The 16,803-nt window shown below is 32.2% G+C and overlaps 1 protein-coding gene across 1 annotated transcript in view; it reads left to right on the forward strand.

Annotated features, from left to right (window-relative positions):
* Positions 1-8,296: 8,296 nt before the first annotated feature.
* Positions 8,297-16,803, forward strand: part of LOC123695226 (collagen alpha chain CG42342) — a 168,904-nt gene continuing 160,397 nt past the window's right edge. Inside the window, exon 1 of the mRNA XM_045641001.1 lies at positions 8,297-8,772. Within this exon, the coding sequence (XP_045496957.1) occupies positions 8,424-8,772 (349 nt within the window). The 5' untranslated portion in view covers positions 8,297-8,423. The remainder of the gene's footprint in view (positions 8,773-16,803) is intronic.

Consider the following 16,803-nt stretch of genomic DNA (forward strand, 5'->3'; position numbering starts at 1 on the left):
CGATGTACGAGGACTACATACATCCAGCCGCGTGTATATAAATCGTATTAAATAATTATTTTATTTGGTTCATGTAGTAAATGTATAGGAAGACTTAGGAAGTTGCTTATAGATTGAAAGAAAAGGCTTGGAAGGCTTTTATATCGACAAGTTGATGCTCCAATCCAAAGAAACAATTTTAATAAAACCGCAATATTTATGGAATATTAAGTGACTTTAAAAATTCACACGTTGGGAATAAGAGCGCATTTTTGTATTATAAAGTTATTCCATGTCCAAATGGAAATATAGAAAGATACGGAAATACGTAATCTATGTGTTTAAATCGATGTGTTAATTTAACAGTGATTATGGACTTCTTCTTATTTGAAACAACTTATTTTCGTGTGTGTTTGATATACGAAATAGAATTAATGAGCATTTCTTTGACCTGACGTTGTACACTCTACATTCTACAAAAAATAACTATCAGAATATTACGATTCATAGCACAGTACATTATTATTTATTACGTTTTACAATCTTAATTAAATTAATATGTTTCAAGTTACTGCGTTGCAATTCGGACAAATGTCATGCACCCCCGTTAATCCAAGTCGTCTTCCATTTATTACCCACATCTCGGCTATTTCTTTTATCAGCTTTCATTCACGAGTCGAGTGAAGGTCGCAATTTATAACTGCTTCCATTCGACCGAAAAAGATGATTCGAGCTTTTATTAATGGCGGATATGATCGTTGCAACTGCGTTTCTTTGCGATTTTCACGTGATTTATTGATGTGAATAATGGGAGTTGGTGTAGGATTTTATTTATAAATGGATATTTTGAAAGTTTAGGCTAAAGATTAATAAAAACTATGTAGTACCTATTCGAAATTTACTATGTTAAATCCCAAATTAGATGTTGACGATGTTATATGTTCAACATTTTAAATAATGTGTCTATAATTATATTCATTTTTTCAGTTAGTTACGAAAAAATATCAACTAATATACTTTTAAAGATTAAAAAATAAACAATAAAGCAACTTATAACATAATGTGACTCGTAGTAATAACACCCGAGAACTGGTTAAAAAAATACCAACGTTTTTACAACAATACGAAATTTCCATACATTCCGTTGAAAACAAAAGCTTACCTTTGCAGTATTAGTATAAATGACACCTCTTATCTGGAATATGAACAGAAATATTGTGAGTGTCTAGTTAGCGCTAACTAAGTCGTGACTGGGCGAGCTGATACCAACGTATTGTTACTGTAAATAAGATACGCTGTTACATCTCGTAGAATATACCTACATAGTAGTTGAAATTATGTCTCTTATTATGGGAATTAATATATTGGGTAAGTTAATTGGAACAAATTCTGCTCGAACTAGTTTCTTTTTATTGTTTTTAATTGTGTATTTTATAGAATTTTATAGAATGCAGTGTAGAGTTAGTTACTTTTCCACACACAAGTTTATTTTTGTCTAACTATAAAAATTGTTTAGATGTTGTGGACGGTGGACACGTTATAAATTTGATTATACAATTTATGTATTCTTACAAGGCTGTGGTTACACAAACGTCGTTTTAAAAAATCTCTTTTCCATTTTCCGATGAAATAATAAGCAATTATTACTAATACATATCGCTAATAATAATCGTTTATAAGATATGCTACACGTAGAAACTTGAAGAATATCCTATGGTATAAAAAATGGTACATTTTATGTGACACAAAATCTGCAATATTTTATTAAGATTGTTGTATATAAAATGTTAAAAAATAACTTGTTACCGCAAATAAATAGCTAAAGTTTTCCCTAGCATCTAGGTCGCCAACCCTTGCTATGAACATAACCTTACATAAGAATAGTATTCGCAAAGTTTACAAGTTAAGTGGCATCTTGCTGAGCAAGTTTGGGACGTGTGAGATTTATGAAATGCCTCTGTTATTGTTGTTTATGCAGATGTCGCTATTACACTTTGATGGAAGAGATGTTTTCGCCTACGTAGTACTTTGTGCTTAGTCAACAAGGCGGTGTTTTGAGAGTTAGAGAAATGTTTACCCTTTCTGTTTGATAATCGATCTATCTGTTTAATTTATTTTACTGTATAAACAACTATAACAAGCCGACCTTAATCTTGCAGCGGTAAATAATAATATATACCTAATAACAAATTCCTGAAAATCAAAACTTAAGTACTTAGTTTTACGATTACGCTACAAAATTTGTCCTAAAAGATTTGGCTTTGGCTAATTCAATCAATATTTTTTAAACACGTTTGTTACAATCAAGTAACCAACATGATTGTACCATAGATTGGTTCCGCATCACCACACCGAAGGGTCTCAAATGATTTACCTCTGGGGCAGGAATACAATTGGTGGCAAATAGTTTCTATAATTGCCCTTCCGCCCTTTGACGTGTTGTTAATAGTTTCACTTCGCGAGTTTTGTGTGAAACTTATTTGGGATGATTATTAAATCCCAAGATTTCTCTCGGGACTTGTAACGTTAATATCATTGTAATGTTGTAAGGATATTGTTATAGAAAATAAGTAACAGTTGTAAGAACAGTTTCCTGTGATAAGTGAATTACAGAAATCCTTCTAAAGTAATATTATTATGAAGAGAAAGAATAGATTTTTGTATGTAACTTAGGTACCTACAAACTATTGCGGTGATTTTGAAAATGGTAGAGAGACTCTGTTTTTTGTTTGCTTTAATATTTTAAGTAATCAAGTCAAGTCTTAAACCATCTGTGTTAAGTAATAGTCGTCGATAATTACTTTATAAATACAAATCGTTATCGACCAATATAAAATTTAAAACTATGGCGCGTCTTCAAAATTATTTATCACAACCTGTCATCTCAAAAAGTCGTAACTGGAATCGCTTGACGGAGTTTTACAATATTTGGCAACAGCCGTCTCCTCGCGAGCCAAGACCGACCAAATATAATGAATTTAATTACTCCGAAGCATAAAACTTTGATTTCCCTGGACATCGCAAACTTCTTGTTTTTGCTACGAGTCCTCACTTCGACCCGGTTAATATTTTAAACACTGCAGTGGAGTTAAATTATAAAAACCAGCTTGGTTATAGAGATGTGTAAGGTAGCGTTTACACTGTTAGTGTTAAATTTTTAACGCTTTGTAAATTAAGTATTAAATTGAATACAATTGAACTTCAACTATTTTATCAGTTTATATCCGTCAAACTACAAATACAATATTAATCAACACATTTACTACCTACATAGCACGTGTAATATAGCTTTATGTAATAACGTAAAAATTACAAACGGCAATGTGTCTTCAGATATTTAAAAAATGCGTTATTTTTCCCACGAATACCGTTAAAATTATAAAAGAATCATAAGAAGTAATGAAACATATCAATTAATCATTAATACAATTTTTCACACGCAGTGTGTCTGTCTGTACGTCACGGACACGCCGTCTGTTTTTAATTATATCATTTTCTTCTTACATCACACTTTTTAAATCCGAAAAGATAATTAATGATTTTTGTACAAATTATATTTAGCTGTATGTTTGACAGTTTTGAAAAATGATTCAGAGATTTTTTCGTATGAAAAAATATAAAAAAAAACGTGTAAGTACGCTTGACTTAAGTTGTTTTTTAAATATTTAAGATTCATCCGACGACCACAGTACGTATCCTAAAATATTTAATTACATACACGAATGAAATTACCATATTATGGATAACAATAATCAATAAACGCGTCAAAAAATGTCTAAGTACCACCAGTGTAAAGGCACCGTTACTTAAATTTTATAAAATACAAAAGTTTACACAAAACTGTATCACGAGATGGAGCTAAATAACGACTATCAGCTTAACTGCCGCCATTTGCTTTAATTTTAATGAAGGGGATAGAGTTACTTCGCTACAAGTTTTATGTTCTTCGGCTTATAAGTTAGGCAATAGACATTCAGAGCAATTCACACGTTAACCCCTTTTGATATATTTTTGGTTGGTATAATGTGTTGAATTGCCGTATTTGTTTAATTATTATAAAATTTTGTTTTAATTGCATTTGTTTCTGCTATCAGTAAAACATTTAAACATTGTTACATATTGTTACATATCAAGGATGAAAATTATTACATGTATTTCGAGGATTGCGTTTTCGAGGATTGCGACAAGCAAGTAGGTAAATTAAACTGAATCAAAGCTATAATATTTATTGTAATTTTTAGAATGTTGCATCACCATCAGATCGAATTTCAAAATTTAAGGTATTGGACATTGGACAACACGTAAAACTATCTCACCTGTCTTTAGTACATTAGATCCCCTACTTTTAAGATTAAATACACCGCAAATGAATCCCCATATTTCTACTACGATAGTAAGTTATTTCATTACCCAACACAGATTTATTGTGAAAAAAGCAATTAACCACTACTCCTAATCACTAATATCAGTCATTATTCTCGTATTATAAGGTTTTACTTTATCCAAATACAGTAGCCATTAAAATAATAATATTTTATCGTTATGATGCTAGAATATTCCTGAGCTTCAGTAAATAGCTCCTCTGAAGCAATATTAAAGCATATATTATTTTCTAGTACGTAATATTAAAGAGTTAACCCGGGAGTTAAATGCAAATGAAATGGCGTATGCAAACTAATTTAATTTGAAATTTTAATCTAATTTGCGAGTTTAGACGGACTTCGTCCAAAAAACTCAATTAAATACAATTATTTTAAGTCTTAAATTATTCGAGAGGACGTCAGTCTGTAATCCTCGTAGCCAAATTTTCAGTGATCCTTGGGATACGTATGCACATAAATTTCTTGAAATTATATCATAATTGAGTATTGACACAGTTTTCTTAACATCTTCGGACAAATTAAATTTGTCAGATTATTACTACAAATATTTAAAATTATCGCACAGAAACTAAATCTAAAGAACCTGCTTAAAACAATTAGATCTTAACACTTAAAGTCTTGTTTTTAGACATTCAATAAACACAGTAGAGCGACATTGTAGAGGCACAAATTTTAACATTTTATTACAGTGAATATTACTTTTGTCTTACCAATAAATTCCTTAAACATCAAAGTATTTATAGTGAAGTTTTATGAATCCAATCAAAGCTTCGTAACATAAACCTTAGTGGTGTTTGGGAAATTTAGAAACGACCATTTAGATATTGATAACGTGACGCTTTGTGTCGGATTTATCTTTTATTTTATTGCCTTGGAGATACTCCATTACAAAAGATGTCTTATGGTGTGTACTCACTGTGCTTTACTATTTATCTTAGTATTTTATGTTGTGATAATAAACCTTTATTATGTTAATAAGTTAACTGATTAGATTAAAATTAGCTAAGTTAATCCCCGAATCGGGTAAATCAAATCGATCGTGCTCATTAATAAAGTTGAACAATATAACCCCAGAAATGTTCCTCATTAACTGATGGAATCTAAAAAAATACCCACGTATTATAAACGAGTAGTATTTTTTGACTTATTCATTTATTTATTTGAAGGGTGGATTTTTTATAATAATCAACACGTTAACTTATTTATAACATCACACTTTATTCCTCACATCCTTCAAACAGATAATTGAAATACGACTCGAATTATTCCATGTCGCAATCATATCATACAAAAACATCAATCACACCCACATTGACATCCAAAATCGGCCTCAATATTACAAAAATATATACGACTAATTGCGTAGTGCGTAGGCGTGCTACCAGCTAGAACCGAAACGACGTAAGTCAACCGCCGCGAGCGAGCTTGCGGTTGCCTCTCGGTTTTTAATGACTCTATTAAAAAGATTAATAGGCTCTATCGTTAAAAACATCGCTTTTTTCATCCCATACAAATTTAATTAATGTAAGATAGTCTTGAGTGGCTGAGACCGTCAAGGGTTGGCGTTTGTTTTTGTTATTTGATATTTCATTTCTAATGTCTCTGGTGTTTACCTGCGTGTCATACATTTGATTTTATCAGTCGTTATATAGTTATCATTTTTTATAATTATTGTTTATCTTTATTAGCACAGAGTGCTTTCATCTTAATTCGTTTTTATTTATGTTAGGGATTAAATTCTTTCTGGTTGGGATATTATCCTAAATAAATATTTTTCTCAAACTAATTTACTTGTACAAAAAATATCATGCTTGCTTCACATAATAATAAGTTACACTTGATGCATTCTTATAAAATAGCTTAGTTGATGTAATGTTTTTTTTTTTCAAATGTAAGTAGGACGTAGCAGTTACGATTACTAATATTCGCAATATGTGTTGTCTTTGAGCTTTAAAATACCGTAGTTTTTCTTTTCCAATATTTTAGTATTTCTTAACAACGATTTTAATAAGTTGTTATATAATAATACTCGTATTAGTAGTAATAATTCAAATACTTACTTTTATGAAAGTCCAGTCCAAATAAAATAATTTAAATTGTATAAATAATGGAACGATAAAGGACATCCCTACATGAATTAGTGAAAAAGATTTTAGCTATGTTTTTATTACAATCATAATATACCTACTTACTGACTAACACAATTAATTAGTTTCGCACATGTATGAATATGAATCATTGTAATTTATTAGATACTCTATAAAAAGCCATGATGTATCGGCTCATTAATTAATGCTTTAAGAGATATACTCGAGACTCCATACTCAAGTCATCTTCCCCTTGCAACCCTTTGAAGGGTTAACTATTTGAATCTGATTAAATCGTTATAGCTTGAAACTTCTTCGAATAGGAACAGCTATACCTAGCACATACAACATGCTAAGATTCATTTGTGTGTGTCATTTTTAACGATGATGTATTTATTAATCATTGACTAAGATTATGTGCATTTTCAGGTAAAGTAGTCTAGATATATTAGTAGTATAGATATATTTACACAAACTGTTCAGAATTTCCTGAAATTAAAATAATCAAATCTCTATAGCCATAATATCCTTATAACATTTCAGAATGTATTATTTCTTTATTTATTTATTTATTCATACTTTATTGCTCTGACATAACTTAACTAGGAACTTATTCTAATTATAAATTAAAACAAATGGCGGTCTTATCGTTTAATAGCGATTTATTCCAGACAATCAGACGTACGGAAGGAAGTTAGTTTGAGGAATATTCAATATTCAATATTTTATTTTATATTATATCACAACAATTTATTAATCTAACCTTCTTTCCGTAAGAAACGCATCCTATAATAACAGTCTTAAACACTTTAAAAATTGATGCTGCAAATCGCACACGGAAACACACTTTAATATTAAACATCTAAGTATTTAAAGTGCAATTGAACAATAAAACGTCCCCACACCCCACACCCCTCACCCCATGCCCCATACATATACATTGCTTATCGCGTCCGCAAATCCAGAGCTATTTCATTTGCTTTTAAATGTCCCTGTCCCAATGTCCCCGTTAACTAAACCCCAATTCATTCCGATAACTAGCTATTTCCCCCGACTTTGTCCCGGTTTAATGGAACGGGTAATATATTCAAGTATATTTGAGCATGTCAATCATTGTTATTAACTGGGACAATTTGTTTGTTTGAATATATTATGTTAAAATGAAGTTCGGAAACATTTGATATTTGGGTACATCGTATTATACGCTATTATCCAAACCCACACAAGAAACGAATACTTACCTCAATTTATAAGGAATTATCAGGTATTTTTGAAAACGTTTGAAGTTAAACGGGAATAAATAAATGCCGCCTCCAGCGACCTCGGCTTCTGCGTGAATAGTCAAGCAATTTTGTTAACCAATATTGGATATCTCGATTTATTCCACTGTTTAGTAATATCACTTAAACTATTTTCTTTTATTTGAAATTTTATGTCTAAAATAATAAGAATTGGTTTATGTTATTACATTATAAATACATATTCCTATTTCAATCTTTCCTATTCTAGTTCGATATTATTCACCACATCAGCATCTATGTATTAGCTTTCTACAGGTGCTATTTTTCTCAATGAAAAAGTGTCCTAATCAATACATACATTTTTCATGAAATAAACGAAAAGATTTTCGGATCAAAATACATCAAGCATTTGACTCTACATCAGACGTGACTCTACAAAGTATATCCACCAGTTTTGAAAGTAAGTTTAATTAGCATTCGTTAAATCCAAATCCCATTTCATTATCTAGTTATGTAAAAAACGACACAAAGCGTCAAACAAAAGCACAGCTTTTAAGTTGAACTTCGTTTAGCCGCGCTCGCGAGTTTCATTCAGTCGAGAGCCGACCGTCGCACGAGACGGGTGTATCGCTGCGAGCAACAAACGGCATCGAACTAAAACACGACACGAATCGAACTCGCGAACATGAGCTCGTAGTCGGTGCAGCGAGGGTTATCCTCATGAGACCGAAGCCATGATATTTAAAGCGGGAGGTAAGCCTCCGGGCAAGAGTCCTCCAAAGACAGAGAAGGTAGCCAAGACGGAGGAGTGTGAACCATGCCCGGGGGATCCGTGGCTATATTGTGCAGTGTTGTGGTGTGCGTGCGCGATGAGCCTGATCTCGAGCGGGTACAGCCTGTACCGGCAGCAGGGGCTGACGGAGCGGCTGGCCCTGCTGGAGGAGCAGCACCTGGCGCTGCGCAGCGCGGTGCTGGAGCCGCAGCAGCCGCTGGTGGAGCGGCTGCGGCGCGAGGTGCTGTCGCGCCCGCACTGGCGCCCTGCCAGGAGCATCCGGGACTATGGAGACTGCGTTTGCCCTCCAGGTATGGGACACTGGAAACAATAAATAAATAAACACTAAATATCTTCACGTTTATTGTTTGCTTTACGTAGAGCGAATTCTAAAGTTTGTTTCTGTCATATTATTTTACAATTCGAGAGTACATAAACGTTATCATGAATTAATTTTAAAGAACGAGTCGAAGCTAGAGCTTATCAACTGAACTCATCATTCAATTAATATTGAGCTTAAATAAAGCTTTTAAAGCTTCCTTAATCATAACTAATTTATTTGTGGCGTAAATATTCCGATATCTATCTAATTTATTGTAAATCAAAATATTTTAATATTAATGTTTTATTAATAAATATTTTGTGGGCGTGCTGTAAGTGTATATTATCACAGGTTTACATATAAATGCAACATGAGGTATGTTGTTATAAAGCAAATTAGAAATACTCCCAGCTTATGTATTTAGCTCTACCAATTTAAATACAGTTAGGCATATTTTATTTTCATAGTTTGAGAGCAGTGGTGGCTCAGTGGTGAGACCTCGGACTTCGAATCGATAAGTCCGGGGTTCGAGACCAGGCGAGCGCGCAGGAATTAAATTGATTTTTCAATTTATCTGCGCATGTTGTAACATCACCACTGCTCGAACGGTGAAGGAAAACATCGTGAGGAAACCGACATGTCGAAGAATTAAAAAGTTCGACGACATGTGTCATCCGCCAACCCGCACTTGGCCAGCGTGGTGGATTATGGCCTGTACCCTCATAGGAGGCCCGTGTCCCAGCAGTGGGAACGTTTATGGGCTGATGATGATGATGATGATGAGGCATATTTCCTAGGTCTAAAAATACATATTAGTTCTTTTGATGGAAACTATGTATAAAAATAAGGAATTGAAATAAATAATAAATTGTGTTTAAATCAATTTAATGTTTACTGAATGTTATTTTTCGATATTTATCATGCAAACAAAAAACTAACGCTCAGAAAAAGATTTTTATATTACTGAATTCTTATAGATTTTATTTTTAAAAACAAAATATATATTTGTTTGCATTCATCCAGATCTACAGATTTAGGCCGATTTCATTTTTTTGCCAGATCGTGTCTGAATACTTTAACGAAACAAAGGGACAATAAATCAAAATACTGCACTCAAGCGAGCAAAACCGGCTTCAAAGCTATGCTTTATTATGATAATAGTGAATCATTGATATTAATAAACATACCAGCTTTAAGCTCTTATTAAAAAACTCTTTTATAAAAAAACTACCAATGAAGAAATAACCGTCGTTTTTAAGAACGTCGGCTTAAACTAGGAATTTTCTTAAAAGACGATTACTTTTTTAACCCTATAATATTTTGCCCTTAAAAAAACTTTCTTTTTACTGAACCCTAAAATTAAGATATTAGGCAATCTCGCGATGAGATTTTGAAATGCTTATTCTGCCTGAACAAATATTGATAGAGTTGATAGCCGGCGATAGTTGGCGGCGCAGTCAACACTTCAACACTACTATTTGTGTTTAAAATAAATATTTACCTCTGTTATGGTATTCCGAATTAATCAAATTGTGAAAATATAACTGTAATCAATAATAATAAACTGAAGGAACAAAATTAATTGGATTTCAATACTTATTAGTTAACTTAAAAATTCGACATGGATGTTTGTCGAAAGTACAAAGATGCAAAGCATAGAAGAGATGATTTTGTTGCTCTACCATTTAAAACTATAAAACCTATTTGGATGTAATTTTTTATGGAGATAGATAGCAATTTGATGAAGTATCTAGATTACATACATCTACAATCTAAGTCACATACTTAAGTGAGGCGTTGTTACTTATTACCGTTTTGTTTTTCTGATAAAGTTAATAAGAGCCTATCTAACACTTTTCGACAGTTATTGTATTTTGATAGCTGTATGTAATTTACAGATCTGTACCAGAACATATCCAGAAATTATGAAATTGGTCACAACGATTCAGTACATAAACCTGTCTTAAATTATAATTTCCACTTTAAAACAGGCTCAGGTCATTGTTATGATCTACGGATGAGTGCGGACAAACCGACGGGCGGAAAATTGTTGCATTTATAACAGCACCTGCAATAACTTGTACATATCCTGTTTAACATAATTTAGATGTAATTTTGTGGCCCAATTTGACGCTTGCACCTTTTACAAAACCATTAAATTTTATTATTTTAAACAACTCTCAAAATACAATAAAGTTTTTCCTACTAATATTACAAATGCAAAAGTTTGTGCGAATGGATTGATGTTTGTTACTCTTTCACGCATATACTACTGCACCGACTACAATGAAATTTGCTATAATAATAAGACATAGGCTTTTTATCCCGGAAATCCCACATAACTATGTGGGTTTTTCATTAAAATCGCGGCAATCTAGTATAGTAAGTTATAAAGTAAAGAAAATAAAACAAAAGTAATGAACAAATCTAGGATGTCTATTTGATTATATTAGTGCTTAAAAATACACTAGCAAGGGGAAAGTAGTACTTGTCATCATAGTCTATTCACAATTATAATAGTCCTGTCGTAACGATGCGGGCAAGAAGCAAAATAGAACGGAGTCAGAACTTTGAAAGAGCGTGCTAAATTCAATGCTTGATTTGGTAGGGTTGTCACAGTATTTCAAATAATTAAACAATTATAAATTTTAACTTTAAATGAAATAGAGGAAGTAAAAAGTCACCGACTACATAAGTGTTTCTCACATAAAGTTGTGTATTTTTCATATTTTGGTTCGATAGAGCTCTACAATTTATTATGATAGAGATTATAATTTATTTCAATAATTATGTAACAAATCTATTAAAAATTCATAGTCAAGTTATTTACACTGATTGATACACGTGCAGGGTGGATTTGGATTAATATTCCTAAAGGAAATTAATTATGAAAATTAAAGTGTGTATTATAAAAACAATCACAGCCGTAGAGCTACAATTTAAAGTTGTTCATAAAGTTTATCCGTCTGAACTATTACAGTATAGTTTCCTTATTTGGAGATCTTTTTTTACTAGATTAGGAATATTTGGTTAACCGTTTACTCGTAATCCATCTAACCTTAAATACCTCGTGTTGTATGATTTATCAGCTTAAATAAATTATAAATACGGAAACTAGACATTAAGTCCCCTTTAACAAGCGGCTGTCATGATAATTTCTTTTATGATTATAACCCTTGTGTCACAAGAGCCGTCATAATTTATGATATGCTTGGACTGTAATATATTATGGTACTAAATATATTTTGACTGCGGGTAATGTAAATCTTAATTCATAAAACCACGTGTTAGATGCGTTGATGTTCTGCCGGTTTATTTTCCCACGGTAATGTATTGTAGTATATTTATTACTGTTTTCGTTGCTACTGTCGTTAATACTGAGTAGAGACCTAATGGTAAAGGCTGATCATTAGGGGAGGTATAAATAATACTGGGCCGTGAGACTGTAGTAATGGCTTTAAATGTTCTATAGGCCATACTAATATAGTAGGCACCTATTACAGATTTTAGCTACTTATAAATTCAATAGCTAATCTTTATATTATGGTGTCGTGCCAAAACATATTTGAATGATTTTTATAACGTACGATATACAAGCTTAAAGTCGTTATTTAAAAGTACATAAGTAATATGTATGTAAATATAATTAATTATACTCTGTGCATATGCTGCAATAAGCTGTTTAAATTACCTTTATAAAACCTAAAGCTTTCACGGTATCGATCACATTTAAAATAAATCTAATTCACATTCCAGATAAAGGTAACGATAAAATAGGATAAAAAGTTAATAACTTAATTATGTAGACCCGTATCCCAACCCCAAGGGAACAAAAAATGTTATTAGAGTGGTCTTCCACCTTTGACGGAAATGCACTGTAATTTAATTAAGCTTTCTTCTTACTAACCACTTATAAAAAATATACTATTTTTAGTTGCCTTTACTAACAGCTGTCATTTTAACTACCTAATAATAATCATCCGAGAATGTGTTAGACGCAATAACTACTTAGTAATCTGTTGTAGGTATTGTTAATATAATAGGAATGCTTATAATTTCCCTATTAAACTAAATGAACTGATCCGATTTTAAAAAGTATAACGGTATAGTACGTTAGATTTTGATATACAATGGAGGAAGAAGAAAATTTGTTTAGGAAACGGCTTTAATACAAAGCTTGCAAGCAAAGCCACAAGCTAAAAGCTAGTCAAGTAACTAATATATTAAACTGTGGCATCACATATACCTGTATCAACACATATAATTATAAAACGCTTCCAAAAAACTTCTACATAAAGTCGAGTTGAATGTGAGTTGAATAAAATAAAATTTTCCTTTAAGGTCAGCCCATATCCTTCGTTCACAACTGCCCTTAACGCAGGTCAAATAAACCTTAAAAATGCCATTAAATCTTTTACCAACTTAATCCGGGACCGAAAGCTGTCAGCCAGCGGTTATCAGCGCCCGGACCGAGCCAGGCTGATCGAAAAAATGATAAACGGTGCGAAATAGCGGCGACACTTTAGGGTTGTGATAAGACGTAAATACTGCGTTATAGATATGTTTTGGTGCTTACAGGTTAGGTATCAAGCTATACTAGAACTTATAAGTGCTGTAAACTGTTATACAACTATTGTTGTTCTTTTTTAATGTATTCACTATTGACTATACCTAAATCTAAAAATTATAATGTAAAAAAATCTGTGATATTCTTACTCGTTCAACGTAGTTATACTTAGTCGCATAAAAAATTAAGTAAATATCTCCAGATAGTGCATAATACGCTAATCAGATTGTTTAATGAAATTAAAAAGAGTTTATATTAGCTCTAATTCTATTCTTTAATTTTTATTAAATAAACTTTAAGCTTGACGGTATAGAGCACATTTTTTGAAAATAAATATTAACCACGCAATCACACAATTTTTATAGACGTAAAAGTTCCAATTCCCCGCAATAAACGAAAATCCTATGAGTAATTCGAAATCATGGGAAATGTATGCAATCGATGGAAAAACGGAGGGTTCGTGGCGATAAAAGTGACGCGTGCGAGTGACAGCCGGGGGCTGACCTTCTGGGGAATAGTTTGATCAATTAAAGCCTGGAGATACACGCATTATCGTTATCATAATATTATTTCATTAAATACATTGTATGTAGATTATTCAATAAACAAAAAAAAAATTTTTTTCCTAATATAAAGTATTTATTGATTTTGACAATTATTCACCTGATAACAATAATCGACGGCAACCTTCGCATAACAATTTTACATACTTATAGATACCACATCATTATTCATTGTTTCATATTATAACGTAATAATAACCATCCTGAAATAGATAAGTGTAAACAATTCATAGTTAATACATAGTTATATCACTAGATTATAATGTTATATCTCAGCATTTGTATCATTTGAACGCGAAGGAATTTCACGACATGACCGCAGAGAGATCATTCTTCGCGGTATTAAATAATACCTTATCTCTGAGTATTCGATCTAGTCATCATTTAATACTTTAATCGTTTAAATACTACAAATCGCTAAACGTCATATCTACTTAAATAAATAAGCATTAACACGCTTTTGTTCCACGAAATTAACGCGCTAAAATCCTTTAAATTTCCATTCAGTACAATCGCTCAACTACATCAATTCGATGTCCATGTTTATAACGCTTTACCATTCATACAATCTATTTCATTAATCCCATTTGGGCATATCCCATATGAACACAGCCCTTATGGGATTACTGCCATTGGCGATAAGTACGACACTATTCACTGAACAATCGCTTTTCAATACTACGTCCTAATTGACACGAAAACGCACGGCTCTGTACAACGTTTTAGTGATAGATGTATTTCAATTCAATGTCCTAATTGACAAACATTCGGTCGAGTATTGATCGCGTATGAAGGGTGATAAGTAGTCCTACGCAACTATGATCACGTTCCATTTTCTCCAGAAATATTTGAAGTTTGTAGGAGCACTAAAAGTGGATGTACGTTTGAAACCGGTCAAAGCATTAATTAATATGAAGTATTTAACGTGTTCCATAAACTGTAATTTATTAGAATATATTATAAGAAGGCAAAAAAAACTGTTATTACTTGCTCTACAAATACAGAGTTATGACAGCAAACGTGGCAAAAGGTTCATAGTTGACTTCATATCTCGCAGTATATTGTGTTTACACATTATATGGGATATACTGTAAATAGCAATAATCCGCAACCGTTGGTAAGCGTTTAAATGCGAGTATTTGCAAATAATATCACGGTGTCGTAATACGGCATTCAGAGCAGCTTAGTGGATTAGGCGTTAATTAGATTCGTTTCACCATTCACTATTTGTTTGACCGTTTGTATGTAGATAAATTTGATTTGAATGCAAATTAAAATTAGAAGAAATGAACGTCTTTTATTTCTAGTTGCGGATGGATTGGATGAGTCCTCAATCATTGTTGTCCACATACCTAGCTACGCAATCTAATCTATATTCGTGCTAAAATTCAAACATTTTTGTTCGTAATGAGAACGACTAACCTACAAAAAATATGTCCACTTTTATATTTTATAAACTTAGAGATTTGCAACATTTGCATCTGTTACAAATAACTCTACCATAATTTAGAAAACTTTGTCATCCATGACTGTTTAAATCTTTTGTAACAACAACCAGCGCGATATTAAAAAGCGATTAACAATTCGAAAAGGTGTAAATTACAGGCGTTTTAAAAGCGAATTAGGAGCGTGTAATAATGAGAAATAAATTACTGCGAGCGACAAAGGGCCACGGGCCCGCGTAAATGAGAGGTCCCCGCTTATATTGTTTCGAGTTTAATACAGGCATCTAATTATTAACGACTAGTAAACTTGCGTGGAAATACGCAGGGCTGCCACGCTGGTGGTTTTATGTACACCCTCCGTTACGGCCGCGGCGGCGGTTTAAACTTTATAGTTCAACCCTAACTGTGGGTTGCTTGTGTTTTCTTCCGAAATTGGACGTGGTTATACATAAATTGTGTTTTTAACTAACTCTGTTAGAAGGGTTTCCGCAATTCGAAACTATAGGAAACTTTGGCGAATTTAATCATATCTATTATTCTGTGTTATTATTGTTTAACATACATGAAAAGTTAGGGCAATAATTATTTAGCTGTAGGTTTAAATTATTTTAGCCAAATAAATTCGTCAACTTTCAATTATAAAATAAGTATTAGTGAGATAAATTATTAACATTAACTGAAACATGAATATTATGTTTATTGTACAGCTCAAATTAAAGGTTAGATCGCGATTACTGATAAGCTCGTGTTTTGATAATTATGTATGAAGGTGTGTTTATTTCGAATACTTATGTTTATTGGATAAGGTAAGGCTTCGAGCTAATATCAGTGTTGCCAAATAATTCCATTTATACATTCCAGTTGATTTCAAATGGAGCGCAACTGCGTGTAATATTCGTGAATTTCCACAAAATGTATCAAATAAAGCACTTATATTAGTTACAATTATTTTGAAAACATTTATTTTTATTTATACTTAACATACATCTGTTCCTATTGAATTCTCCTTGAAAAATAACCTTTTTTATCCTTGCTATTTAAAATTCCTTGTAAAATTCCATATTTTAAAAGTGAACAAAAATATAGTCGAATTTTCATACATTTTCTAGTATAAAGATTAAAATAATGTAATTTTCTTTAATTTTATCACAAAATAAGAAAATTGAAAAATTAAATTAGGTACCACATAAGCTTGCAATATCATGAAATCTTTTATCCAAACAAAATGCGCAATGCGCTCAAACCCGCGAATATAATGCTAAACCCCTTGACACCACATGTAGGTCAATCGATAGGCCGCAAAGAAACAATTACATTTAGGCGACCCTGTGCAACTATTTACGAAGTAAAATTACCTCCGGGATCCGAATAAACCGGAGATCAGCACAAACTAATGCGTGTTCAAACAATCGGAATGTGGGCGAAAAGGTCCAAATTCGACTGTT

The sequence above is a fragment of the Colias croceus genome, chromosome 10 (genome assembly GCF_905220415.1).
Source record: "Colias croceus chromosome 10, ilColCroc2.1".
NCBI classification, from domain to species: Eukaryota; Metazoa; Arthropoda; class Insecta; order Lepidoptera; family Pieridae; genus Colias; species Colias croceus.